This window comes from Equus caballus, chromosome 30, assembly GCF_041296265.1.
Source record: "Equus caballus isolate H_3958 breed thoroughbred chromosome 30, TB-T2T, whole genome shotgun sequence".
NCBI classification, from domain to species: domain Eukaryota; kingdom Metazoa; phylum Chordata; class Mammalia; order Perissodactyla; family Equidae; genus Equus; species Equus caballus.
This window is the reverse complement of record NC_091713.1, coordinates 13385848-13413171: the sequence shown is the minus strand read 5'-3', so window position 1 is coordinate 13413171 and position 27324 is coordinate 13385848. Positions and strand designations below refer to the sequence as shown.

General features: G+C 43.6%; 1 protein-coding gene across 3 annotated transcripts in view; it reads right to left on the bottom strand.

Moving 5' to 3' along the window:
* KIF26B (kinesin family member 26B) overlaps nucleotides 1-27324 on the bottom strand; it is a 441074-nt gene that overhangs the window by 62512 nt on the left and 351238 nt on the right. For all 3 annotated transcript variants that reach the window (XM_023632451.2, XM_023632452.2, XM_023632453.2), the window contains 5 exons: nucleotides 25292-25498; nucleotides 20149-20242; nucleotides 18684-18946; nucleotides 15672-15855; nucleotides 1445-1604 (listed from right to left, as the gene is read on the bottom strand). In XM_023632451.2, the coding sequence (XP_023488219.1) occupies nucleotides 1445-1604; nucleotides 15672-15855; nucleotides 18684-18946; nucleotides 20149-20242; nucleotides 25292-25498 (908 nt within the window). The remainder of the gene's footprint in view (nucleotides 1-1444; nucleotides 1605-15671; nucleotides 15856-18683; nucleotides 18947-20148; nucleotides 20243-25291; nucleotides 25499-27324) is intronic.

Sequence of the window (27324 nt, the reverse complement as noted above, 5' to 3'; positions counted from 1 at the left end):
TTGTAATGACAAGTTGAATTTATTCAACTGCAGAAATGCTACTGAATGAACCTTTATAAACTTTCAACTTAAAATTTTTTCTCGTAGAAAAGGGACCTCACAAGGGTTGGGAAAACCATTTCTGGGTTTATCCAACAAGGATTGCAAATTTCAAGAATTGAGACAAACAGGATTATAATCGCCATTTAAGCTCCTCAAGTCAGTCTGGTAATGAATGGCCCTCCTGGTGGAGAATAAAATCAGTGTTGGCATCAACTCAGGCCAGAGGAGAGGAGAACTCAAGGACTTGCCCTGAATCTTAGTTATTGTAGGACGAGCTTCCTGACTTATCTTTTTCCTCCCATACAATAGCAATTTACATTTTATAGGATTTTACATGTTAAAAAAAATGATTCCATGATATTTGCTTAATCCTCATGGCAACTCTGTAAGGTAGGTGTTATTTCCATTTAAATAGATGAGGATAGGCTCAACCAGATTGTCTTTTTTGGTTGACTATAGTGTTCTAAATTTTATAAAAAACTTTGACACATATTATATCATCCTGAGTCTTATATCCCTGTGTTGTAGATAAGCTATATGGCTATAGCCCTCAGTTCATGAGTGAAGGCTCAGATTGTTAGTAAGAGGTGCAGCTGGATCTTGGCAGGGGCCTGAATAAGCAGAGGAGTACCCACCCTGCATCACCACCTTGTGCAATGTGAAGCTGAGTCAGTGTGATGGTGGTGAGGGGGCGCTCCAGGGCTGAGTCACTCGTGGGCATAGAGGATATGGCAAGTGTTTGGCTCTTCCAGACATAGGAGCAGCTCTAATTTCATCTTCTTGGAGCAGTAATGGAAAGAGGGAAAGGATCTTGGAAGTGGAACAAACATTTGCATGGAATGGTGAGTGGTAACTCCTCAAGCTTCACAAGCTCTCCTAAGTGGGGTTGCCAGACAAACTAAGGATGCGCATAGATCCCATACAATTTTGGGGGCACACTTACACTAAAAAATTATTTGCTGTTTATCTGAAATTCAAATGTAACTGGGTATCCTGTATTTTTATTGGTCAAATCTGGCAGCTCTACTCCTAAGGGAAGGGTAAGCCAATCTTCTGCCCCTTGCTCTCGTCACTATGAAGCATCTGTACAATGGTGACAATAATCTACCAATGGCAATTGTGGTTGAAGACCTCAACTGAGATAACTTCCTATTATTTCTGACTTGAGCAACCTAAGGTCAAAATTGGGCTAAATCTAAGTATTTCCATAGCTTTTGAATTTGGAAGATCAAGCTTTACACAATTGTTAGTGGAGGCTGTCTTCTGGCACTGAACTAACAATGTGGTCCAGACTGTCCCTCTGTAACACACCTCTCCTCAGACATCACTGGACTGAGAGTCCCACACCCAGCCCTGGGTCCATGCCTCCCCATCCCATTCTTTGAATAGAAGAGCCACTTACTTGTATGGGATGTGCTTGCTGCCATTGACGAGAGCCAGGATGACATTGCCCAGAGCAGACAGGGAGAGGCACAGCCCTGAGCCTCCTTCCCGATTTTTGCTGAGCGCTTTCACACAACTGCCAAGATCAATGAGGTGCAGGCGGCTGCGGCCTCCAGACACTGCCACAGAGAAGACAAGAGGAGAGAGAAGTGGTCAAGTTCTGGCAAACACTAGTCTGTGCTTCATGTGGCTCCTGGGAAATCTGAAGGAAAAAAAGGGAGGAAGTAAAAGGTTAAAGTTCATGACCCAGTAGGAAACCCCAACAAAATCATGCTGGGGTGACAAATAGCATGGTCCTCTTAAATTCTGTCCACCACATACCACTGACCTTCTAAAACCTGCTGACATTCATCCTATAAATAAATGAATAATTCTTGTAGGTTAAATTGGATGAGATTTCAGAGAAGGTAAATGTCTAATAAAAGGAGGATAAGGTTTGTACCTACATGTCCTTTGGATAGCAGAATTCTGAAACTGCTCAGGTTAAATCTGAATGGCCTGTGAGTGATTATCTGCTTTGGTTGATCATCATAGAGACCCTGACCTAAAGATCAGCCAGGAATAAGGTTGATAACTCAATACAAAATCAGGAAGAAGTAACAACCAGGTGCAGAGAAAGGAAAAGACCCAAGTATTTGCTGAGTATCTGCCAAGTACCAGGTATTGCACAAACACCAGTCTCATTCACTTTCCACAGTAAAATCATCTGCTAAATACTCTTGTCCTTTTTTTATAGATAAGAAAATACAAGTTTGGAAAAGTTAAGAAACTTGCCCACGAGTACTTCTGCTTCTGACCTAGATGAAGTAAGAAACGGGGACTAGATCAATCCTCTTACAACCAAAAAATGAACAAAATGTATAAAACAACTGTTTGCAAGATACTAGGCATCAGGCAGTAAATGATAGTGATCCCTGAGAGGTGGAAAACAAGTAAGGTGAACACTACCTATATCCCAGTAAGTTTCCAGGCCATGGCTCAGGGAGGGGAATTCAGGTGGACTCTCTGAACTGAGGAGATAGAGCAGAGAGTCCAGGGAGACTAAGGTTGCAATGGTTCACAGAACAGAGTTCTGGAGATTTGCAGAAGGTCTCCTTGAGTATTCAACTGAGCACTGATCAACACAGACATGTGAGAAAACTACCCAAGGCTGGGGAATTAGACACCTGAAAAGATTAGGGCGAATAGTGCACAGCACTCACATAAGGTCAGGAATAGTGCTTCTTCCCAAGAGCCAGACTGGAAAACTTCAAGATTCTGAGTGCACTGGTTAGGGTACCCAGAAGGGTGTTGCCCTGGACTGAACACTGACCAGGTCCCACCTACAAATCCGAAAGGCAAGACCAGAAGGGACCAAACTGTTTCCAGATAACTACATCCCAAAACAAAGCTTAAGAATATTTACAAAATACAAAAATGTCCAGCACCCAATCAAAAATAACCAGGCATGCAAAGAAGCAAGAAAATGAGACCCATAATGAAGAGATCGTTGAAACCCATGCAGAACTGACATAGATGTTAGAATTGACAGAGAAGGACATTAAAACAGTTATGACAGTATTTCAAATGTTCAAAAAGTTAAGACATGGAATATATAAAAAAGACACAAATTGTATCTATACAGAGATGAAAACTATAATGTGTGAGTTGAAAAATACACTTGATAAGATTAATGGCAGATTAGATATTGCGGAAGAAAAGATTGGTGAATTTGAAGATATAGCAATTGAAACTATCCAAAATGAAATAAAGAAAGAAACTTTAAAAATAAAAAACAAAAAAGAAAAAAAGAGCCGTAGGACAACTTCAAGTGTCCTAATATGTGTGTTGTTGGAATCTCTGAAGAAGATACATTGCGGTATAGATAAAATATTTGAAGAAATAATGGCCAAAACATTCCCAAATTTGATGAAAACTGTAACCCACAGATCCAAGAAGCTCAATGAGCCCCAAGTACAAGAAACGTGAAGAAAATTAGACTAAGGCACATCATAATCAAACTGCTTAAAACCAGGGATGATGAGAAAAATCTTAAAAATAGCCAGAGGAAGAAAACATGTTACATATAAAGAGAGAAAGATAAGGAGGATGGCAGATTTCTTGTTGGAAATAATACAAGTGAGAAAATAGTGGAGGGACATTTTTAAAGTACAGAACACTGTCAACCTAGAATTATACACCCAACTAAAGTATCATTCTCAGACAAAAGGGAAATAAAGACTCAGACTTACAAAAAGCTGAAAGAATTTACCATAAGCAGATCCACAAAGGGATGAAGAGCTTTGGAAATGATAACTAGGTCAACAATATGTTTTTCCCTATTATTTAAATCACTTTAAAAGATAATTGACTGTTAAAACAAAAATAATAACACTGAATATGTGGATTATAATATATGCAAAATTAAAATGTTTCACAACAATAGCACAAAGGTTAGGAGTGGAGAAATGGAAGTACTGTATTGTAAGGTTCTTATTCTATACACAAAGTGATATAATATCACTTGAAAGTAGACTGTAATAACTTAAAGGGGTATACTATAAATCCTAAAGCAATCACTATATAATATAATGAAAGGTTATAGCTGATAAGCCAACAAGGGATATAAAGTGGAATTTTTTAAATGTTCAATAAATCCAAAAGAAGGCAGATAAAAAAGAAAAGGAAAACAAAGAACAGATGGGTCAAATAAAAAACATATAGAAAAATAATAATTTAGACCAAATCATATCAATGATCACATTAAATATATATAGTTTGAATACCCTCATGTAAAAGGAAGAAATTGTCAGACTGGATAAAAAAGTGAGACCTTACCATATGCTCCCTATGAGAAACGCATTTGAAATATAAAGAAACAGTAGATTGAAAGTGTAAATGTGGAAAAGTCTATATTATACAAACGGTGGCCATAAGGGAGCTGGAATGGCTATATCAATATCAGACAAAAGAAATTTAAGACAAAAAATGTTAAGAGAGGCAAAGAGGGACATTTTATAATGATAAAGGGGATGATTCATCCAGAGGTCATAACAATCAAAAATGTTTACGCACCTAATAAAAGAAGTTCAAATACATGGAGCAAAATCTGATAGAACTGCATGAAGATATAGGCAAGTCCTTAATTATAACTGGGAATTTCAAATACCCCTTCTCAATAATTGATATAACAAGTAGACAGAAAACCAGTAAGGATGGAGAAGATTTGAGCAATGCTATCAACCAACTTGTGCTACTTGACATTTATACTTGACATTGCTGTTGGCTCAAGCCAATAACAGTAGAATACACATTCTTTTGAAGTGCACACAAAACATTTACATGACAGACCCACATGTTGGCCCATAAAACAAGTCTAAATAAATTTTAAAGGATTTACATCATTCAAAGTATGTTCTCTGACACAATGGAATTAAATTAGAAGTCAATATAGAAAGATATCTGGACAATCCCTGAATATTTTGAAATTCAACAACACAGCTCCAAAGAACTTATGGTCAAAGAAGAAATCAAAATGGAAATTAGGAAGTGTTTTTAAGTGAATGAAAATGAAAACACAACACATCCAAATTTGTGCAATGCCCCTAAAGAAGTACTTAGGAGGAAATTTACAGCATTAAATGCCTATATTAGGAAACAACAGAGATCTCAAATCAATGACCTTAGCTTCCACCTTAAGAAATTAGAAAAAGATGAGCAAATTAAAGACTAAATAGCAGGAAGGCAATAATTAACATAAAAGCAGAAATCAATGGAATAGAAAACTAAAATCTAAAATAGAGAAAATCAATGAAACCAAAAGCTGGTTCTTTGAGAAGATCAATAAAATTGATAAATCTCTAGCACAGGTGATCAGGAAAGGAGAGAGGACAAAAATGATCAATGTCAGGGATGAGAGGAGTGGTTTCACTACAGTTTCTACAGATATCAAAAGGATAATAAGGAAACATTATACCAGTAAACTAGATCACTTTGAAGAATAGACAAATTTCTTGGAAGATATAAAGTACTAAAGCTCATTCAAGAAGTAATAGATAGTGTGAATAGCTCTATATCCTTTAAAGAAATAGAATCTGTAGTTAACTACCTTTCCTCAGGGAAAGCTCCAGGGCCAGATGGCTGCACCAGTGAATTCTACCAAATGTTTAAGTAATGAATAGTGCCAATTCTACACAAATTCTTTCTAAAAATTATTTGAGAGACTACTTTCCAACTCACTCTGTGAGGCCAAGATTACCCTGATACCAAAAACAGACAAAGAAATTACAAGAAAAGAAAACTAAAGACCAACATCCCTCATGAATACTGAGGCAAAGCTCCTAAACAAAATAATAGAGAACCATATTGGAAAACTGTATCCAGGAACATATAAAAAGGATTTTACACCATGATAAAGTGGGGTTTATGCCAGGAATGCAAGGTTGGTTAACAAAAATTAATCAATATAATTCACCATATTAACAAACAAAAAAGAAAAACTATATGATTCTCTCAGGAGATGGAGACAAAGCATTGAACAAAATTCAACATCCATTTCTGATAAAAAATTCTCAGCAAAATATAAATAGAAGGCAATATCTTCAGTTTAATAAAAAGTGTCTATGAAAAACCTACTGCTAACATCACACTTAATGGTAAAAGACTAAACATCTTCCCTCTAAGATCAGGAACAAGGCAAGGATGTTCACTCTCACTATTTGCATTCAACATTGTACTGAAGGTTGTAGCCAGTACAATAAGGCAAGAAAAAGAAATAAAATGTATCTAGGTTGGAAAGAAAGAAGTCAAACTGTCTTTATTTGCAGACTACGTGATCATCTATGTAGAAAATCTAACAGAATCTACAAAAAAAGCAAGTAGAGGGGTTGGCCCGATGTCCGAGTGGTTCAGCAGCCTGGGTTCATGGGTTCGGATCCTGGGTGTAGATGTACACCATTTGTCAAGCCACGCTGTGGCAGCATCCTACATACAAAATAGAGGAAGACTGGCACAGATGTTAGCTCAAGGCTAACCTTCCTCAGCAAAACATTAAAAAAGCAGCTAGAACTAAGTGAGTTTAGTGAGGGTGCAGGATACAAGATCAACAGACAAAAGAGTGTGCCAAACTTAACCACCAGGCCATCAGGGCTGGCTCCAAACAATTTTTGACAAAGGTGCAAAGGTAATTTAGTAGAGAAAAGATAGTTTTTACAACAAACGATACTGGAACAATTACATATATATAATTGTTATATATACCTTTAATCCATATATACCCTTAATCCACACATTGCACAATGTATAAAAATTAATTAAAAGTGGATCAAAGACCTAAATATAAAACCTAAAATTATAAAACTTCTACAAGAAAGTATACTATAAAACCTTTTTGATATTGAGTTAGGCAAAGATTTCTTAGACATGACACGAAAAACATGATTTATAAAAAAAGACATAGATAGCATAGACTTCATCAAAATTGAGTATTTCTGCTCTTCAAAATACATAGTTAAGAGGATAAAAAGGTAAGACACAGACTGGGAAAAAATATTTGCAAAACACATTTCTGATAAAGGACTTGTATCCAGATTATATAAAGAACTCTCAAAACTTAGCCATAAGACAAAGACAATATTTAAAAGGGCAAAAGATACTTCACCAAAGAAGATGTATGGATGCCAAATGAGTACATGAAAAGATACTAAACATCACTTGTCACTAGTGAAATGCAAATTAAAATCACAGTGAGATATACTATATATCTATTATATAAAAAGGCTAGAATTAAGAAGACTGACAATACCAAGTGCTGGTGAGGATGTGGAGGAGCTCAAATGCTCATACACTGCTGGTGGAGATATAAAACGGTACAATCACTTTGGGAAACAGTTGGCAGTTTCTTAAAAAATTATACAAACATCTATCATATGGTCCAGCCATTCCACTTCTAGGCATTTACCCAAAAGAAAAGGAAATGTATTTCCAAACAAAGATTTGTACGTGAATGTTCACAGTACTTTTATTTGTGATAGCCCAAAACCAGAAACAACACAAATGTCCATCAGCTGGTGAATGGATAGGCATTTATTATTTAGAAATAAAAATAAATGCACTTTGTTGCATGTATCATGAATCTCAAAATAATTATGCTAAAGAAGTCACTCAAATGAGTACAGACTGTATGAAATGATTCCATTTATACAAAATTCTAGGAAATACAAACTAATGTATAGGAACTGAAGCCAATCAGTGTTTGCCTGGGGAAGGCAGAGGAGCTGGAGGGAGCGATTTCAAAGGGTTCCAGGGAAACCTTCTGGGGGTGATGGATATGTTTGTTATCTTGATTGCAGTGATGTTTTCATGGGTATATATATACATGACAAAACTTATCAAATTATCTACTTTATGTGCACATTATTGTGTCTCAAGTATATCTCATTAAAGCATTTTTTATTTTTCAAAAAAGGAAACCTGCCCATGCTCACGCTGTCAGTGGTCGAGGAGGATTCACACCTTCAAGACCTGTGCTCTTCATCCTACACCGCGTGGTCTCAGCCAGTTCCTGAGGCAGCAGGAGCTACAAGGCTGCCTTTCTCTCCCAGGCCCCACTCTCCCAGGTTAGTGTGGCCCTCAGCACAGCACCCCAGTTCCTGGGTCATCTCCCTTCGTCCCCCTCGCTCCCCAGGCAGCAGCAGACTCCTGCTCCTCAGGCCTCTGGATTCCTGCCTTTCCAGGGTGGCCCAGCTCACACCATCAGACCGGGCCCACCTCCTGTTGCTTCTAGGACAGCTGCTATTCCCTCTGCCTTCCCCTACTCTGGGTGGAAGGAGGGTCGCAAAGGTAGAAACGGAAACTTGCCGCTGTGGAACCTCAGTTCATTTGGGGCAAGTGGAAGAGCAGCGGGTTGAGAAAGTGGATGCAGGGTAGGATGTGGGTGTGTCTGGGTCCTGGTGGCTGTGTGAGGAGCATGTGGGCAGTGTCTGGGCGCCCACACATCTGCAGGCAGAGCCCACATGACAGCGCAGATGTGGGAGGGCAAGGTGCTGCTCACACTGTAGGATGAAAACATCCGGGAACCACTGTCCTAACCCGAATCTTGTCTCTACCCCATCCCACGGTCAATTTCGACATCTAGCGCTGAGAAAAATGGTGATGAATTTACAGAAAGCACAGCAGCTCAAGTCAGGCTCTCCAGTTACTATGGCCAAGAACGTTTCACATCAAGGACATGATATTTTGTTTACCTTACACTATCCCCAGTAAAAACCCTTAAAAGGGAAGAAATGTTATTTCTCTTCTATGCCATTTTCTATGGTGCAAGATCAGGTCATGGCAATGTGCTGCGGAAATAGTTATTTTTAAAGCAAAATATCATCTGTTTTGCAACCTAATTATATAGACAGGAGAAGCTCAGATATTCCACGTGCACCGCAGATTAAAGAGCAAAGGCAGGGACCAGTTTGGACTTTCAGACTCTAATAGTCCATTTGATGTAATGGAATAAAATGCATAATGTTCATGTAGTAAAACAGAGCACAGAGAACAAAAGGCGTAGTTTAGACTGTGCTGAAGAATAGTATATAAAATACCTATAATTATAACTGCATGACTCAAAGTGAGAGTCACATTCAGACAATGGAAAATCAACTCTGCTCTACGCCCACTGGAGTGTCAGTCGTCAGAACTCTGAATTTCACCCATGGCGCTTACTCTAGAATGGTACAAGGGGAGTGAGCACAGCCCATTTGCTGTTACCAAGAATTTACATGGGGCCGGCCCCGTGGCCGAGTGGTTAAGTTCTCGCACTCCACTGCGGCAGCCTAGGGTTTCGCTGGTTCGGATCCTGGGCACAGACATGGCGCTGCTTTTCGGGCCACGTTGAGGTGGCGTCCCACGTGCCACAGCTAGAAGGACCTGCAACTAGGATGTACAACTATGTACCGAGGGGGATTTGAGGAGATAAAGCAGAAAAAGGAAAAAAAAAAAAAGATTGGCAGCAGTTGTTAGCTCAGGTGCCAATCTTAAAAAAAAAAGAATTTACATGACTACAGGTGGTCAGAAAGAAAGCAGTTCTATAATCAATTCAATGAATGAAACGTGATAATTAATAGCAGATAGGAGCAGGCTCCTCATCGACATCTCAGATTTCTGAGATCACAGCTGCAGGGTTAAAGGAACACAACTCAGTCTGCCTCGAGGAATCCTTTATTTATATTCTAATATGTATATTTTAAGTCTAGAGCCTGACCAAACCAAATTACCCACATGCCTTACTCTCTCTACAGGAAGCAATTTGCTAATTTTACCCCACTCCTGAGCCACTCTCCCAGCTGAGTTTATTGAGCACCTAGGAGGTGCCAGGAAATGCTAAATTCTTCTAATATCACTTAGTTCCTACGATGATCCTGTATTGCAAGAATTGGCTCCATTTTATAGATGAGGGAAATGAGGTTCACAGATGTTAAATAAATTGCCCAAAACCTCATAGAAAATTAATGCTGAGTCTAAGATGAAAATCCAGCGATAACTAGAAAGCACATAGACATTCTTTTAACTCACCTTTCCATAACTTAGTGGTTCCCAAACACTGCTGCAAGGTGTCGGAATCACCTTGGAATCTAAAAAAAGATAGATGCCTGGCTCCCACTCTCAGGCTTTCTAATTTAATTGGCCTGGAGTGTGACATGGTCACTGAGATTCACTGAAAAGCTCTCTGGGTAACTCTAATGTGCAGCAAAGTGGAACCACTGCCTTGCCACCTGGCCAGTTAACCAATGCTCTCCATCCCCTGTGTGAGGCAGGCTGGCTGATGCCCACGGCTCACTGAACACTCATGGCCAGTGCTGGCCGCCCGCTACTTTGTCTACACACTCTTATACTTGTCAGTATAGATAAAAACATAATCTAATATTATATACACCAATAAAACATGATTGTGTAAAGAAAGTTAATGTTTCTTTAAAAACTAAACCCAATGCTTTGGAAAGATGTGATAAAAATGAGTTGTTTTTTTTTTTTTTAAGATGCTGAATTAGGTGTGAATGAGAAATTATAAAGTGGAAAAAATTTTCACAGTCTAGAAAAGTCTATATCCAGTTGGCTGCACAAGTGTCTTTTAAGTTCTTGAATCACTTAGAAGAAATTTAAAGCAAAAACCAGACTATTAATCTGAGTGGCTTTTATAAAAACCAGAACCTTAAGTTGAAAACTCATCTCAAAGAGGAAGCCACGGCCCTGTTTGAGGAGATTGATGAATAAATACTCATTTGGATGTTTTAAGTTGAAATAAAATATTTATGGTGTGAATGTATCATTTTATATGAATCCTCTTTCCAACTCACTTTCTCAATTGACCAGCTCCTTCTGACTGTGTTACATAAGAGGGCTTCACTGAACTCACACCATCTGTTTACATGAAGAGTAACTGGATGGTCTTTCTCTTTCTGAAACACAGCTAAACTAGATAATAGAGAAATCATAAAACGACAGCACGCGTTCTATTTGATTGAACACATAGAGACCGAGCACTGATGTGCCAGGCACACTAGTAACACTGTGGAGGACAGACAGATGGATAACGGGCTTGTCCTCAGGGAACTTGAAGTCTAATGGGGTTAGACAAGCCCACAGATGATTGAAATATAAGGTGGAGTAAGGCAACGGCTTACCACTCCCCAAACTGTCATGGGTCTTAAAGGGGAAACATTACACAAAGGGAGAATCTGAAAGGCTTGATGGACAAGGCAGCTCAAGGGGGAAGTAGGGTCCAGATAAGGCTTTTTTTAAATTGTTGATGTCATTGCCCTCCTCTTCCCTTCCTTCCACCTAGCTCTGGCTTGGGTGGTAGGAGAGATTGAAAATAAAAGCATGAAAAGATGACTGACGGTCCCAATTGGTGAGGTCCCAGAAGAGACAGAAGGGGACGGGATAAAGAAGGCAAGGAGAAGGAGGAAGCACACCTGTGGGAGAGAAGCAGGGGGACCCAGGTGCAGGAACAAGGAGATTTTGAAGCTAAGAGGAGAGAGGCTGAGGCAATACACCAGGTTAACTCTATCTTCACCTTAAATAGGCTGCTGATTATCTGCTGAGAGTGGCAGAGTGGGGATCAGGCTTCAGAGGTCTGGAAATGCTGCTGAGACGGCGGTGACGGGAAGACCATGAGAGATTACTATGGGAATTCCAGACTGCGCTGTTTAGAATATTGTCTCCTGGCCAAAGATTTTAAAAATCATATTACAAAAATCGAGAAATAGAAAACTGTCACTTCATAATGACCAAGGGGGAGACGACAGACCAGAAGTACCCCCCGGCTGTGTGTGGCTGTCCTCACTGCACAGAGCTTTGTATGAAGGACAGCTGAGGCCCCTCTCTGCCTCCTTTAGAAACAATGTTCTTTCCTAGATCCCTTTTCCCCCATCTACCACCCAAATAATGGGCCTCTAGAGTCATACAGACCACACAGCCCTGGATAGGGCGTCAGGTGATTCAAGCTGTTCCAAGACACATAAAGAAAGAATGGTTGGTTGTCAAAAGAAAACTGAGGTTAAGGAAACAGTCTGTTCAGACGTGTAAACAGATGAGTGCAGGCACAGCCAGATGCCCATAAGCATGCACACTCGTCCGTGTGCGCAGACACAGCCAGCCCAGCCCACGCTTGGCCTCTAGGTTCCGCTAGTGGTAATAAAGTGAAAGAACAAATCAGAGACCCAGTGTCATTCTAGATCCTGGGCAACAGCTGTTTGAAAGCTCAGGTTACTCATCAAAGTGATGCTTTTAAAAACCACCTTTATCAACAGGACTTGTAAAACGTCAGTATCATGAGTGTATTACCCTGGAGTATCACTAGTCTCATCCTGCTCTAGACACTCATCCGTGCAAGTACGAGGAGCAGCTCCTGACCATCGGGGCTTTAGGCTCTCTTCTCCAATGCTGGAATTCCCAAGGGGGTCCTCAAGCCTTTCCAGGTCTAGCCTAGAAAGCAGGAGAAGGCTCCGTGATGGGTGAAGGATGGGTCCCGCTGATGCTCCAAAAACTTTTGAAACCAGGGAAATACTTTCAGCTTAACCTAGTGTTATCTGAAAAACAGTGATACACCAGAAGTTTCTTTTCTATCTTGACGTGTTTAAAACATTTTTGTCTGTCTACTTATATGTGCATATGTGCGTGTATAGGACACATATATGTGTGTAAGATTCAGGTGCATATATACACACGGTGTGTTTAGTTCTTGCAGCAGAGGCCTCTTTGAATCCATCATCTAAGTATCTAATGGCCAGTTAAGAGCAGCACGCTCTGCTGTCTGCTTCCTGCAGGGTGACTAATTAATAAACTTTCCCTTAATTGAGTTCCGGCTGCCAGGCCCACAGGGATTATTACTTATATATAAGTAAACAAAATTTCCATTTTAAACAACACTCAAAATCTCCTAATTATATTTTAAACAGATATAAATTCACTGAAGTCAAGCAAGCTGTGAGCGGGAGCTGTGTGCATTCTGGCCTGGATTCCCTTCCTTGAGAGAAGCTGGGTGCTGTGGCTGGCAGGTGACATCTCCGGATCCTTGGGGGCTCACCCCCATATCAGCCCCTTCACTCCTGCCCCTTCTTTGTTCTCATCTACAGACACATGAGAAAGTACCTAAAGAAGTTCTGGAAGCCACTAATGGTATCTGCCTTTTCCTTTAACCTGAATTTATTATTTAAAAGCAATTCACTTTCACAATTTATAAATAGGAAGAAGATGAGTTTGATGTTAAATATTTAATACATGCTCGAGATCCATTAAGTACTGACCTTGGGTGGATTATTGGGTTTAGGAATGTCCTAGCCTACACCGTCATGGAAGCTGAATTTTAAGTTCTTATAATTGAAGTAACTTAAGTAACTGTTTGTTTTCAAGATTTCTCCCTACTTTCCGATTCCAAATTGAGAAAATCATGAAAAAAAGTGAAAAACCAAAACCAGAGTTGTAGCTTGTGTTGAAAGCTAGAAGGAGGAGGAGATGATCCCAACACTGAGTTTTTCTTCTCAGTGTCATTTGGAAACCCTTGGCTCAAGATTCAGACCTTTTGCGTGTCACCTTTTGCTAAAAGGACAAGAATCCACTGTAAGGTCCAATTATTATTATTATTGACAGCTTAAAAGAATAAGATAAACATGTTTTAGACTCGCACATTCACCCTGCTAAGATGTAACTGAGAAAAAACAGGGAGGGCAGGATTTAAAGCCAGCCCCCAGATTGTTAGGAGAAACATGGATAAAATTCTGTTACGGATTAAAGGTCTGGCTCTTCTCATCCCTCTCCTAATGCCTTCTTTTCTTCTTTAAGAAAGTTATTCCAAGTGGAAGTGCTGTACATGGCGTGAGCCTTTCCTTGAGAAACAACCTCTTTTGAAAGATTCCCATTCAAGATATTTTGCTCATCCCCAGTCAAACCTTCATCACCATTGCTGGTTTCAGTAGAGACCTAGCTGCTGATGGTGCCTCTGCCTGGCCGCCCAGCGCCTTGCAAGTGAGGGCCGGTATCTCTAGATTCCTGGGCAGCAGCCAGGGCAGGGCGCCAAGGCTGATGGTCAGAGCCATGAAGGCTAGCCTGGATTAGTGGAACTCCAGCCCGAGTCCCGGGGTAGAGATAGGGGGCAAGTCTCTAGGCCCAGTCAAAACCAAAGGAGCAGGAGGCAAGAAAAATAAGTGAACGACTGATATGCAACATGTGGAGGAATCTCAAATGCATTATGCTAAATGAAAGAAGCCAGACACAAAGGGCCACATATGGATCATATGATTCCATTTTTATGATATTCTGGATAAAAGCAAAACTATAAGGACAAAAATCAGATCAGTGGTTGTCAGAGCTAGGGAGGGAACTGACTACTAGGGGCAAGAGAGACATTTATGTGGCGATAGTTTTGTTCTATATCTTGATAGTGGTCGTAGTTATATGACTATAGATTTGTCAGAACGCATCTAATGACATATAAAAAGGGTAAGTTTTACTGAATGTAAATTATACCTCATTAAACCTGAGTTAAACAACAACAATTAAGGAGTAGGAATAATGGCAGGAAACTGGGCCAAGAGAGGCAATGAGATGGGAGAAGGAGAGAGCTTCCACTTGGGGCAACATAAGCCCCCAAGAGCTATCTCCAGGAGTAGTGGTTTCCAAGTCTTTGGGCAACAAGGAGACCTGGGGAGAAACTGGGGAGCCCATCCACAGATCCCAGTTGGATGTCTTAATTCTAGGCTCCACCTAGAATTACGTTAGTTGATTGCCTCTGCATTAGCCAATTAGCTTCTCAGTTTCTAGGCACCAAGTTTAAGTCTCCTGACTCAGGACTTTTGTTTGTTTTTCTGGCATCCAGCATCCTCGAGACATCATTCAGAGAGCTCTGGGGGCCAACTGCCTGTTTTGAAAGCCCTGTAGAAGTGGACATCGAGAGATTATGGAAGCTGTAGCCTGGCCAGCCCAGCCCTGTGGCCTGCACTTGCCTTAGAAAGCCCAGTGAGGTCAAGGGACTACTCTGCCCACAGTGCAAGATCCCACCTGAGATACTGAGCTGAGCGCTGGTACTCAGCCACTGAGCATAGAGTCTACGCTACTCAGCAGACAAGGGATGAACATGCACCAACGTCAGTGCTAGCTTTGAAAAAACAGCCAAGAGGGAACTGTCTAACCATCGAGTTGGGTTCCTGGCAGTGTAACTCCCTCACAGAGCAGGGCATGGGCCAGGGATTCTACAGGGAAATGTCACTGATGGGCATTACCTGAGGGAGGGAGGCAGCCAGAGTCTGCTTAGGTATTCAAGTCTGATTTATAGACTCTTTAAAAACATGACTTTGGTTCTTTCGGGTCCATATAGTGGACTCAAGGTCACGATGAATAACACTGCTGGGAGGGCTGGAGGATACAGATCCATCTTTCATGATCAGCACCCTTAAGGTTTGTGAACAAAAAGATACTATGAAGCAGTTTTCTTAAGTTGGTTCTCTCACATTCCCAAGGCAATTACCTTCATAAATTATCTTTACCAAAGCAAAGCCTTTTCCCTTGGATGTTCAAAAGCAAACTGCAGCCCAGACCCTATCGTTATCTTGAGTTCCAAATCACGAACTCCATGCTGGTGAAATTGAACTACATTAAGAAAAGGTGATGGTTGCCCTCAACGAGGGGTTTCTCACTAGTCTGAGAGTAGAGACAGGTCAACTTACTTCCTCCTTTCCCGCTCTTCTCCATCCGGTACTGGTAGATGTGCAGGGTGAAGAGCATGTGGGAGTTGCGGTGGTCTTCTTCATCGCAGTCCTGCTGGTTGCCCCGGCGGGAGGCGATGGCGGCGTCCAGGAAGAAGGCAGCCTTCTCTGCGGTGGGCGCCCGCAGCTCGCTCTGGTTCTGCAGCTGGAAGACACAAGCTCAGAGCTGAAGCTGCAGGCTGAGGAGGGCTCGCCAGCCGCTCATGCCTGGCCATCCATTCTGCAGAGTAAAGCTACATGCCTCTCAAAGGCCAAAAGTCCTTCTGGAACAAGATCCTGTTCTCATGTGCAATTCTCAGCTTAATTCACTTCTGAAAATCAATATTGAGCACACATTGGATGGAACATATTTTTACCCATTTTACAATATAAGCAGAATCTGTAAATAGCAGATGTGAAGACCAAATGTATCCAAGTGATCAGGGGGAGTAGGGGCCCATTCTGCTCTCTGCAGAGGACACCAAACTGACATCCTGGGCCGTCCATTCACCTGAGAAAACATGAAGGACACGACCGCATCTTGATTTCAAAGATTAGACTGTTTGGAGACAGGTAGGTTGTAAAATATGATTTTAGTCCAGACAGCACTGATATTCCAAAGAAGTGAAAAGACTTGGTTGGCTTTAACTGCACTCAATTTATCCAGCTCTTTAACCAAAGCCAAATTTAGGCCACTTTTGCTAGTATAGTTATAAATAAGAAGTAAATGTAAAAGACACATGAAAACACCCAAGACGCCTGAGTGTCTCATCCGTATTATTTACAGGATATCAATTTTTATCTTCAGTTCCTAATTCATGTTCATGGCATACTCATTAACTGACTAAAGAAAGCGTCATGGGCGATGTGTCTGGATCCTATGAGACCCCTTGGCAATTACAGTCAAGCCTTATCAGACCAATGCTATCAGAGTCTGACCAGCACTCGTCTTTTTCACGAGAAAAGGAAACTCATATTTCTGATTTATTCAAAGAAATGATTCAAATAGGGTCGGTATATATTCTGACAGTTTTCTACTCTAACTATACTTATAATTCTGAACTGTGAGAGCCAATATTTGGAACCCAAGACCATCAAAATCCTCAAATTTCAAAGAGAGATTCTGTTGTGTTCACTGTTTTGTACTTACTACGGCAGAAAAATAAACCAAAGACTTTTTAAGATTTTTCGACAAGAAAAGTTAAAATAAAGACGATGTTGGTCTCTTCCTCTTCTTCTTAGCTTTCACTTAGCCAGATCTTTCACCTAAGTGGAACTTCATTAATGCAGCTACAAAAGTGAGTGGAGGTTCTAGCATATTTGAATGTCCAGGTGATGCTCAGAGTGGGAGCGGTGGGTAGGGTGACACTGATTTCCATCACAGGTGCTGTGTAGATACCGTCTGAGCAAGTCTTATGCTTCAGAACAGTGGTTCTCAAAGTGCGGCCCCCGGACCAGCAGCACCAGCATCACCTGGGAACAGACTAGAACTACACATCTTAGGGCTCTCTCCCAGGCCTACTGAATCAGAAATTCTAGATGGGGAGCCCAGCAACCTGTGTTTTAACAAGTCCTCCAAGTGAGTCTGATGAAGACTAACGCTTCAGAACCACCAGATTAAGGTTTTCATGACCAATTAGTTTGCATTCTAATTAGATTCCACATCCAAATAGTATCTAATGCATCTGTTAAAACTATGAGCAGCCAATTTTAATCAGACATGGTACCCACCCTTTGAGTGTTGCAGAGAACTAACTAGGCAATCACAACTGACAATCAGAAGAAACATCCAAGATGGCTTCCTGGAAGAAGTGACATCTGGCTGATACCCAAAGAACAAGGAGTTAGCCAGATGAAGAGCAAGAGGGAAGGGAAGTGTTCCATGCACAGAGAACAGAATGTGCAAAGGCCCAGAGGTAAGGCAGAGGATGGTGAGTGCCTTAGAGCCTTGCTACTATGTCAATCATTGGGAAGCTTGTTAGAAATGCACAATCAGGGGTTCCACCCCAGACCTACTGAACGAGAATCTGCATTTTAACAAGATCCCCAGTGATTCATACACACACTGAAGTCGGAGGGGCACTGCTTTCTTTGGGGACCCAGATGCAATTGAAGGGGAGTGGGAAGTAGGCAGGGGACAGGTCACACAGGGCCTTGCGATTGGTGAGGAGCTTTGGAACGGAGGATTCACAGTGGGAATGGAAGGATCAGAGATGCTGTGAGCAGGGAAGAGCATGGTAACAGAGGGGTCCTCACCTATGAACACACTCACACTCAGGATGAGGCAGGTGCTTATCAAAATGAACACCTATCTAAAAAATAAAAGTAAAAATAAAGCCTCCTGCCAGAGACTGGAAGAATTAATTATTCTGGATTATTACCCAGAATATTATTATCCAGATTATTCTGGATATGAGCTCCCGAGTCAGCCCTCCATCTACTGTCAAAGAGCAAGGGAGAAACGCTTGTAACAGGCATGACATCCTGAAAATGCGAACTGGAGCTTCTCTTGGCTTCCATAGTTCTAGCAATTATATCATGGTTCTAATTAGAAAGTGGTTATTAGTTTTTTCCTACAGCACTACTAATCTGGCCGCAAGCCAGTGCCAGAAACACAGTTTATAGAGCCATAAACAGCCCCGAGAATGGCTGTAGCTATTTGTGTGGAGCAGTAAATATTTTGGCTTATTGTTAAACAAAAGAAAGGTTGTACTTTTTTTTGGAAAGGGGCATAAAGAAAGTGAATTCGATTTCCCCCAAATACTACAACAATTGTGGTTCCTGCTCATTGTCAATTAGAGTCAAGGTACAAATATTTAGGTTGGGTGAGCAGATGGCCCCACAGCTGCAGGCCATAAAGTTCCAGGTCACTTCAAAGTAAACACTTGTGAGCCTCCCCAGTTTACATGTGGAGTGAGTCACAGGGGGAAGTGCCCCAGCCTCCGAGGTGGGGAAGAGCCACCTTGGAGCCAGCCAAGCTCCAGAACCAATCACCTGTGTGCCACAGATGGGGTCCTCGCACAGGTACACGCCGGGGGACTGGCCATCCTGCAGGCTGCCCGTGGCCACCTCGGACAGCAGGTCCCGCAGGTTCTCTTCCTTGCCCCACACTTCCACGGCTGAGATGCGCACTGAGAAACGGGCTCCGGTCTTCTCTTTCCGTTCATTTATGAGCTTGAAGAGCCAAGAGATAGCACAGGGGATGATGCCAAGGTTCTGCATGGAATCGTCCCTCCCGATCATGGTGTAGGATTTTCCTGCGGGGGCCAGGGAATAAAGAAAAGTAGACTGAGGGTCGGGAATCATTCTCCAGTGTCTCAAGAACAGATGCCAAGGATGCGGAAGAAAGGAAATAAAAACGTGAGAGAAATATGGAGAATTTGACAACAACAACAAGAAACATTTCCGAGTCCTGCTGATTAAGCGGCTGTAATAAAGATGCAAGAGCACAGACTAATGACAAGATTAAACCACACTTTACCTGGAGGAGGATCCCAAGTACCACCAGCTCTCAGTTTCCTCGTCATTTTACGTGTAGCAGAAGGCAGGGATCTTTCATCGCCATCACGGTTCTTTTTATCATCACCCCACAGATTAAGTGCACAGACTCACACTTTACAGCGCCTCTCAAGTTAAACGCTGTGTATATTTTTATAGTATGAGCGAACTCCATTAAAATCTGGATTACTGCTTTGATCAGAAATCAAGACGAGCGAAGCAGGAGCAAGATGAAATGGGCCTTCTGTCCTGGCACAGAATTGCCTCCATCATGTGTAAGGGGGCTCTGCTGGAATCTCTGCCAAGGGACACTCTTTGGAGCTCCCCAAATTACTAACTTATCAAGCACGGAAGGTAAGACCTGGTGAGCAGATGGCCACAGGTCAGGGTTAGGAAGGCACTTTAGGGGGGATTCGATCCTCCAAACCCTTGTCGGGGTGTTCTGCTGCCTCCCTTCCCAGGTGCTTAGGCACAGCATATTCCAGATAGCAGGATGTTGGGAAGCGCGGTGGTTGTCAGCCTGATTTCCCCAGATGCGTCCTAACAGGGTCCTGGGTTTGCCTGGGAGACCGCTCCTCTGGCTCTTACGTCGGCTCCATCCACCAACATGAGGCCTCTGGAGGGGTCCAGGGGCCCTCGCTGCTTCCCACAGCCCCTGCCAGGAAATGTACATTTTCATGCGGGCTTTCTGGGCGTGACCCTGACCAGGACCACAGGGTAACAACTCTGCTCCTCCTTTGTCCATCTCTTGGACTCCAGGGCTTTCCTAGATGATTGGGTATGCTCCCAGGATGAACATCTCCATTTCAAAAGCAGAAATAGTTATTCATGATTATTCAATTCAGCGCCTAAGGGAAACGACCTTTCCTTTCATCTGAGGACTCTGGGGCCAATACAGAAGATTGGAGAGGGTGAAATGAGAATCCAAAGAGGAGCAGGAAAAAATGAAGCTCTCACTGACCTAGCTTGGCGTGGCCGAAACAGAACACGCAGCCGTCTGCCCCGTTGACCACAGACTGGATCACCTCTGCCACAGTCCCAGCACACACTTCAGCCTGGCAGACACAAGAGGAGACACAAGCAGAGAGTGGACCATGAACAAGGGGAATTCCACCCTGCTTTCCTGGGGCTCAGATCCCAGAGTCATCGTATTCCCAGATGGGTCAGCCTCTAACCGAGTTCTGGGGGTGCTCAGAACCCTCCGGTATCCCCCACCCCTTGCAAGACTGAGTGCTACAGATGTTAACTGCAAACCAGCCTTCTGCTCATCTGTGGTCCACTTCAGCTGCTGTCTCTGCAGACCAGGCGGGAATAGGCTGGAACGGGAACACAGGGTGCTTCCATGGACCTCACGCCCTTCCCTGATCTGCCCTACTGGCCTCCCAGACAACGCATTTAAACTTTCCACTTGCCCTCTGCTAACCAGATCTTTCCTTCACACACACACACACATACACACACGTGCGTGCACACACACATACACGCAGTGCTCATGAAATGAGCCAGGCTTAGTAGAGGGATAAAGATGATATGCCATTTCAGGAAATGACCTTGAGAAACATTGTAGTTCTAACATGAGCAGGAGGTTCGTGATCTATGTCTGCTTTCTCTCCCAATTTCCTTCCTCCTTCTCAATCTACATCCACCTCTTTTCAAAACCAGCCTTTTCTTTCTTTCTCTGCAGATACATTCAACGTATACAGTATCAATCGCCATTTGTCACCAGGTCATAATGGGTGTCTCCTCTCCAACTTGACTATTAAATCCTTAGACAGGGATCAGGTTCTTGATGGCTTTTGGTTTTTCCCCATTAACACCCAATAATACAGCACTCTGCCAACAATAAGAACTCTGTAAATTTTGTGGACCAACTTGAAGATCTGGGAAATCTCTCTCTGGTTAGCATCTGAGATTTTCACAGCAGCGGGAGGACAAGATGATTCACTGTGTGCCGTTCCTGTCTCAGATCTCCTGGACGCATCCAGAAGCCATGCAAATGCTGCAGCTCTGCAGCTGTCAGAGCAACAGGCCTCCCGTGGGACTCCGCGACCCGCAGCCTCGGCAATGAGTGCCGTTATTCACTCCAGGCTGCAGCAGCACAACGAACCTAAGTATTCGGATATTTCTCTCCCAAACCAACACTGAAAAACCGCATCCCCAACAATTGTCAGTTGTTCCGGTGGTCACCTCAGCAACTCTGCTAGGGGCTCCTCCTGGGAGAAGGGAATGGCAGGACAAGGCTGCTGTGGGGACCAAAGATCTGTCGCACCCCCAGGGCCTAGGCAGTGAGAGCCTGGTGCTAAACCCTGAGACCGAGGCAGTACCGTGATGGCAAAGTCTTGATGGAATTTGCCAGAGGCACCTCTGCAGAGTGGAAGAAATTATTGCTCAATGAGCTCTGCCCTCTTTGGACGTAAAGTGAGATGGGTTTGGGAGGCTGAGAGCCTGTCCTGAGCCATCCATAAAATAAATTGTGTTAGGTTCAAGATCAGTAGGGAGATAACTGGTTGTGTGTGGACCAACCTGCCATCACCAAATCGCCTGTGCAAAGGTCGGATGACAGAGGAGACACAGCAGAGGCCTCACAGGGCAGAGTGCCTGTTCAGTGTCCACGGAGAAGAGAGTGGTCAGCGGCCCGTCCGTCTGCTGTTTGTCAGGAGCCGACAGTGGCCCCTTGCTGCCTTTCCCCTTGGACCTAGAGAAGCAGGCAGCCGCAGATCCCGTGGGCAGGGCTAGTTCGGCAGGAAGCCTCTGCTTACCCCCAGGTCTGAGTCTTCCCCACCACCCTTACTGGGAACAACTGAATGTTTGTGTCCCCCCCAAATTCATGTGTTGAAACCTAACATCCAAAGTCATGGGACTCGAGGTGGGGCCTTGGGAGGTGAGTAGGTCATGAGAGTGGAGCCTTCATGATGGGATTAGTGCTCGTATAAAAGAGGCTCCAGAGGGGCCTGCCTGGTGGTGCAGCAATTAAGTGTGCACGTTTCACTTCAGTGGCCTGGGGTTTGCCGGTTCGGATCCCGGGTGTGGACATGGCGCTGCTTGGCACGCCATGCTGTGGTAGGCGTCCCACATATTAAGTAGAGGAAGATGGGCACGGATGTTAGCTCAGGGCCAGTCTTCCTCAGCAAAAAGAGGAGGATTGGCAGCAGATGTTAGCTCAGGGCTAATCTTCCCCGAAAAAAAAAAGAGGCTCCAGAGAGTGCTCTTGCCCCTTTCACCAGATGAGGACACAGTGAGAAGACAGCTGTCTGTGACCAGCAGGAGGGCTCCCACCAGACACCAACTCTGCCAGCACCTTGATCTTGCACTTCCCAGCCTTCAACACTGTGAGAAATAAATTTCCGTTGTTTGTAAGCCATGCAGTCTGTGCTGTTTTGTTATGACAGTCCAATGGGACTAAGACACCTGCCCAAGGCCAGACTGAGAGGTCTGCTCCAGCAGCGGGCAGCTGATGACTGCCGAGGCCACTCAAAGGGACTGAGGATGGCTCACAGAGGCAGCGAGGAGCAGGCGCTGTTCCCGTCATTGCTTAGCTTCAGGAAGCTGATGTCCTTCGAGACTGAGAAAAAGCAAAATTTGTAACTGCCTGGGGCCCCTGTGGTGGCTGCTGCTCCACAGGCCACAGCAAGGCCCTGAGAGCAGAGGCCCACTCTGCACACTTTCCTGCTTTGGGGGCTCAAAGGGTACTTACCCCGTGGGCGCTGAGGCTGGCCATGGCCAGCAGCAGGATATTACTATCGACAATGATGATGCAATAGTAAAAACCACTCCCATTTATTGAGTGCTCACTATGCTCTGGCTCTATTCTAAGCACCTCACGCGTATCATCAACTCAGTGAACCACAACAGCTGATGAGGTACATTTTGGTCCTGTCTTCGTTTTACAGATGAAGACACTGGGGCCCAGAGAGGTAGAGTGACTTGCCCAAGGACACACTGCTGGTAAACAATGGATAAAATGGCAAAAGGCCAAAGATGCAATACGACACTGAGCAGGACACAGGGAGGCAAGGGGAAGAACCCAGGAAGCATGTCTGCTCAGGAAAAGGACTATGAACAAGAGACTTAATCTCTGAGTCTCAGTTTCCTTGTCTGGAATGGGAAAATAGCAATACCTACCTTTCCTACACCACAGAATTCTAGGAAGAGTCATATGGGTTAATCTATATAAAATTTTTTGAAAACTACAAATTTATATAAAAACAATTTATTATAATATTGGGAGTTTTAACAAAAGTAAAGGACTCTGAAGCAAGTGCAACTGTAATACTAAGCATATGAGCTCTAGAACCTAGAGTGAAATGTAAGCAAAGACTAGCAATAAAAATAGCTCCTTTTTCTGGAATAAATCTAAAACTTATTAATACTCCATGCTTAATTTAGAGTTTGCTTTGGAATTCTCACAACTTAGGGAGATTTGCTTTTGAAAAGTTTTAACTGTGCTAATTAAGTTATTTGTAGGCAATTTATTAGACCCAATGTCAGGTTTAGATTTGTGAGCCCATTGGATGGTACAACACACAACGAATGAGAGAAACCATAGAACTTATTTATAAAGTACTTGGTCTTCCCATGGTAAGACTGTTTGGGGAAACCATAGGCTCAGGTTGTTAATGAATGGAGCCTATGTATATACGCTGTGCCTAGGGTGTAATACAGGAGCCTGAGTGACCATCACTGCTTCCTACACCCAGATGCAATGTGGAGGAAATTAACAGGAGCTACAAATTAGCTATCAGCACTCTTGTCCTCAGGTTCTGCCATAGGCTATCAGATAGCCCACACTGTTTTGTATAAAACACTTTTTAGGAGGTGCAGGAAATTAGTCAGGAAAGTGCAGATGTCTGATGCCAAAATGCAGGCAACTGTGTCCCTATAACCTGGATTATAGATGTCTCCTAGAAGACTCAGTTGCACCCATTCATTGCAGACTCTGCCAGATGCTGCAACTGAATCTTCTAGGAGACATCTGCTCTTACTGGGATTGACTCAGCAGCTTTGGTTCAGGAATCTTGGCAACATGGGCTCCCAAGAAGCCTCCAAATTATACTGATAGCCCCCCCACCCCCCGCCGCCCTGTGTGCGTGCCCCTTGCAATGTGCCTTTGCTGTTCCTCCAGTCAAGAGGCAGAGTCTCTTCCCACCCCTCAAGTCTGGGCCAACAGAACACAGCAGAAGGGATGTTGTGTCATTCCATGCCTAGGCCTCAAGAGGCTGCATGCTTGGGTGCTTACCACCGCGATGAGAGCAAGCCCAAGCCAGCCTGCTGGGCGATGAGAGACAATGTGCAAGAGAAACCAGGTGACCCGGCCACGGCCACTCTACACTAGCTGGCCAATGCCTAAACATGTGACAGCATCCAGCCAAGATTGGCAGAGCTACCTGCCCAACCCAGAGCTGACCACAGAGACAGGAGTGAGCCAAGCTAGGAGCAGAAGTATGCTCAGCTGACCCGTAGACTCGGGAGCAATAATAAATGCTTATTGGTTTAAGCCACTAAATTTTAGGATGGTTTGTAATGCAGCAACAGCTCCCTCTCTTCCTCCCCCTCCACTCCACTGATCCAGGCCACAGGACTGCATGTCAGTTTCCCTGCCTAGCACTCCAGCTCCTTGCTAGGCCTACAGACCTGCCCTCCGGCTCAGTGTGCTTATATAGGGCCCCAGGGTCTGGCCTAATTCTACTCCAGCTCCCTGAAATATCTCCCGTCTTACACACTCACATCCAGGAGCCCAGGCAGCAGTGGGGTCCTAATGGACCAGTCACCAGCACCTCGATGAGCAGTCCTGAAACTTCCAATTCTGCCTGCTATCTTCTTGTTTCTGTATGCCATCCCCTGACTGGCTTGCTCTTCTTTCTCCTAAGGACACATTTTCTTGAAATCCTGGCACAATGATCCTGCCCAGGGGATGGCACCAGTAACTCAAAAGGGCTAAACTATTTAATAGAGCTCAAATTGGCTTCTAAAAGTTGTGTAGGTGGAGGAACTGGTCCATCAGAGTGCTCTGGAAGACACCTGCCCAGCTCCTAGGTCCTGGTGAATGAGTAAAACTTCTCAAAACAAATCAGCACCATCTGGGCCCGAGCAGGGTTTCTACCCACCTGAGAAGCATCTTGGGGAAAAACTGCATCGAAGGCAAACATCTTAGGAGGCACCTGGTTGCCTCTCTTTTGGAAGGCATTTTGACCTCCACACGTCAGGGGGTCATACAAGGTGATCTGCTTCTTCCGGGGGTCCACCTTTAAGAAAGAGCTGGATTCTGATGTATCGCGAGCCAGCGTGGAACAAATGCGAAGCATGACTTTTACCTGTTAAGAAACAGAGGCAGGAAAGGACGTTGATTAAGACAGTCGGATACCCTATGATGGAGCACCCTCCTGCACTCTGGAGATCTAAGTGTACGTGGCAATCTGGAACCTTCTCTTGATAAATTAGGATGAAAAACACAATAAATGAGCAACATACTCCTCAATGGATCTTGGGAAAACTGATATATTTATAATTATCAGGTAGAATATTTTGACACGTTCATGACTTTATTACAGAAATGGCACGTCATGTTCTTTGTCTTCCTATTAATATAAATTAAAAATTAATGGTACCCTGGTGGCCCAATTACACAGATGAAAAGGTAATCTGGACTGCCAAGCTTTTGGGGCTGGTGTAGTTCCCTTGAAGCTCACAGATCAATAAACCGTGGACATAAAAGTTAGCTCTGTAATTTACTCCTCGCTTCTGCTCATCAAGACTCTTGGAGACAAAAATCCACAGTTATTAGTGTCATCATTAAAGTCCTGCGAAATGGTCTGTTTTTAATGGCCAGCATTTGAAATGTGTTCCAAGGGGCAACGGTGATAAAAGATTTGTTTGAAACATGTTATTTGGGATCCCATTAAGTGAGCGCATAGAAGTTGTCATTTCAGGGAATGAAAGCGCATCTCGGTGGGAAACAGGAGGCAGCGCCTCCCCAGTCCACCTCCTGAGTAATTGGACATGGACATTTCTAGTGCTCAGAGCCAGCCAAGCTCCACCCACATGGCCGAGTCGGGTACTTATGGAAATAGACTGTCTGCCCCGGGGTCCTAAGGTGAGAGGAAGTCAAGCTGAAGCCACACACAGCTCTGCAGACTCAAGTCCTGGGGAAATGGACAGCCTTTGCTCCCTTACCAGCTCTGTGTTAGTATGTTGCTAGTTCAGTCCAAATGGACCAGGCACTGGGGATACAAAGATGGTACTACATAAAGTAGCAGGGAAGACAGACCCAGAGACATACAATTTTTGTAATATAATGTGGCAAATTCTGAAGCTATGCATAGGGTTATTTTTAAACTCTTTTCTGTGTCTTGCCCTCTTCATCTCATCAATTGTCAGGTCTGATGAAATCTCAGTCATGCAATTTTGGAGACAGGCGTTGTAAATTTTTAAATAAAATATTTCAAACCTACAGAAATGCTCAAAGAATCATCTACATTGTGCACGATGGAGCGATGTCGTCCTCCTGCCTACCGGCCCTGTCTGCTGAGCGTGGAGGAACTAATTTGCAATGTACAGAGCTGAAATGTAAAGAATCCCTAGGGTGCTGGGCTCATCAGATGTCCTGTGCTGTGTCTGGCTGTGCTTGTTCTCATCACTTAAGAACGGTACTCAGGGGTGGAGCCAGAGGCTGGGGGCCACGGAGGGGGCACGAGGTTGGGATGAGGTGGACCACTCGGGGTCCAGATCTCATTCTCCCACTGTGAGGTCATACAACAGCACTTGCCATTTCCCAAGGGTCTATTGTGTGCTAGGGCTGTGCTGTTACCTACAGTATCTTATTTAATCCTCCCAACAAGCCAGTGCATGGGCATACTCGTCCAGATTCTACAGATGAGAAAACAGATGTTACATAACTTGCCCCAAATTGCTGAAAGCTGTGGGTGGTAAGGCTGGTCTCTGATCCCACCTCTGTCTGCCTTCAAAGGCCATGGTTTTTCCATTATGCCAACTGCTGCCTCCCATACGTAGTCGAAGTTCTCCAACTCCCAGTTTGCTACCCTGTATAAGATGAACAATGCCTATTTCATGGAACTGTGTGAGAATGAAATGAACTGACATGTGAAGTCCCGAGCACAGAGTTGGTGATGGATTCCTGTTT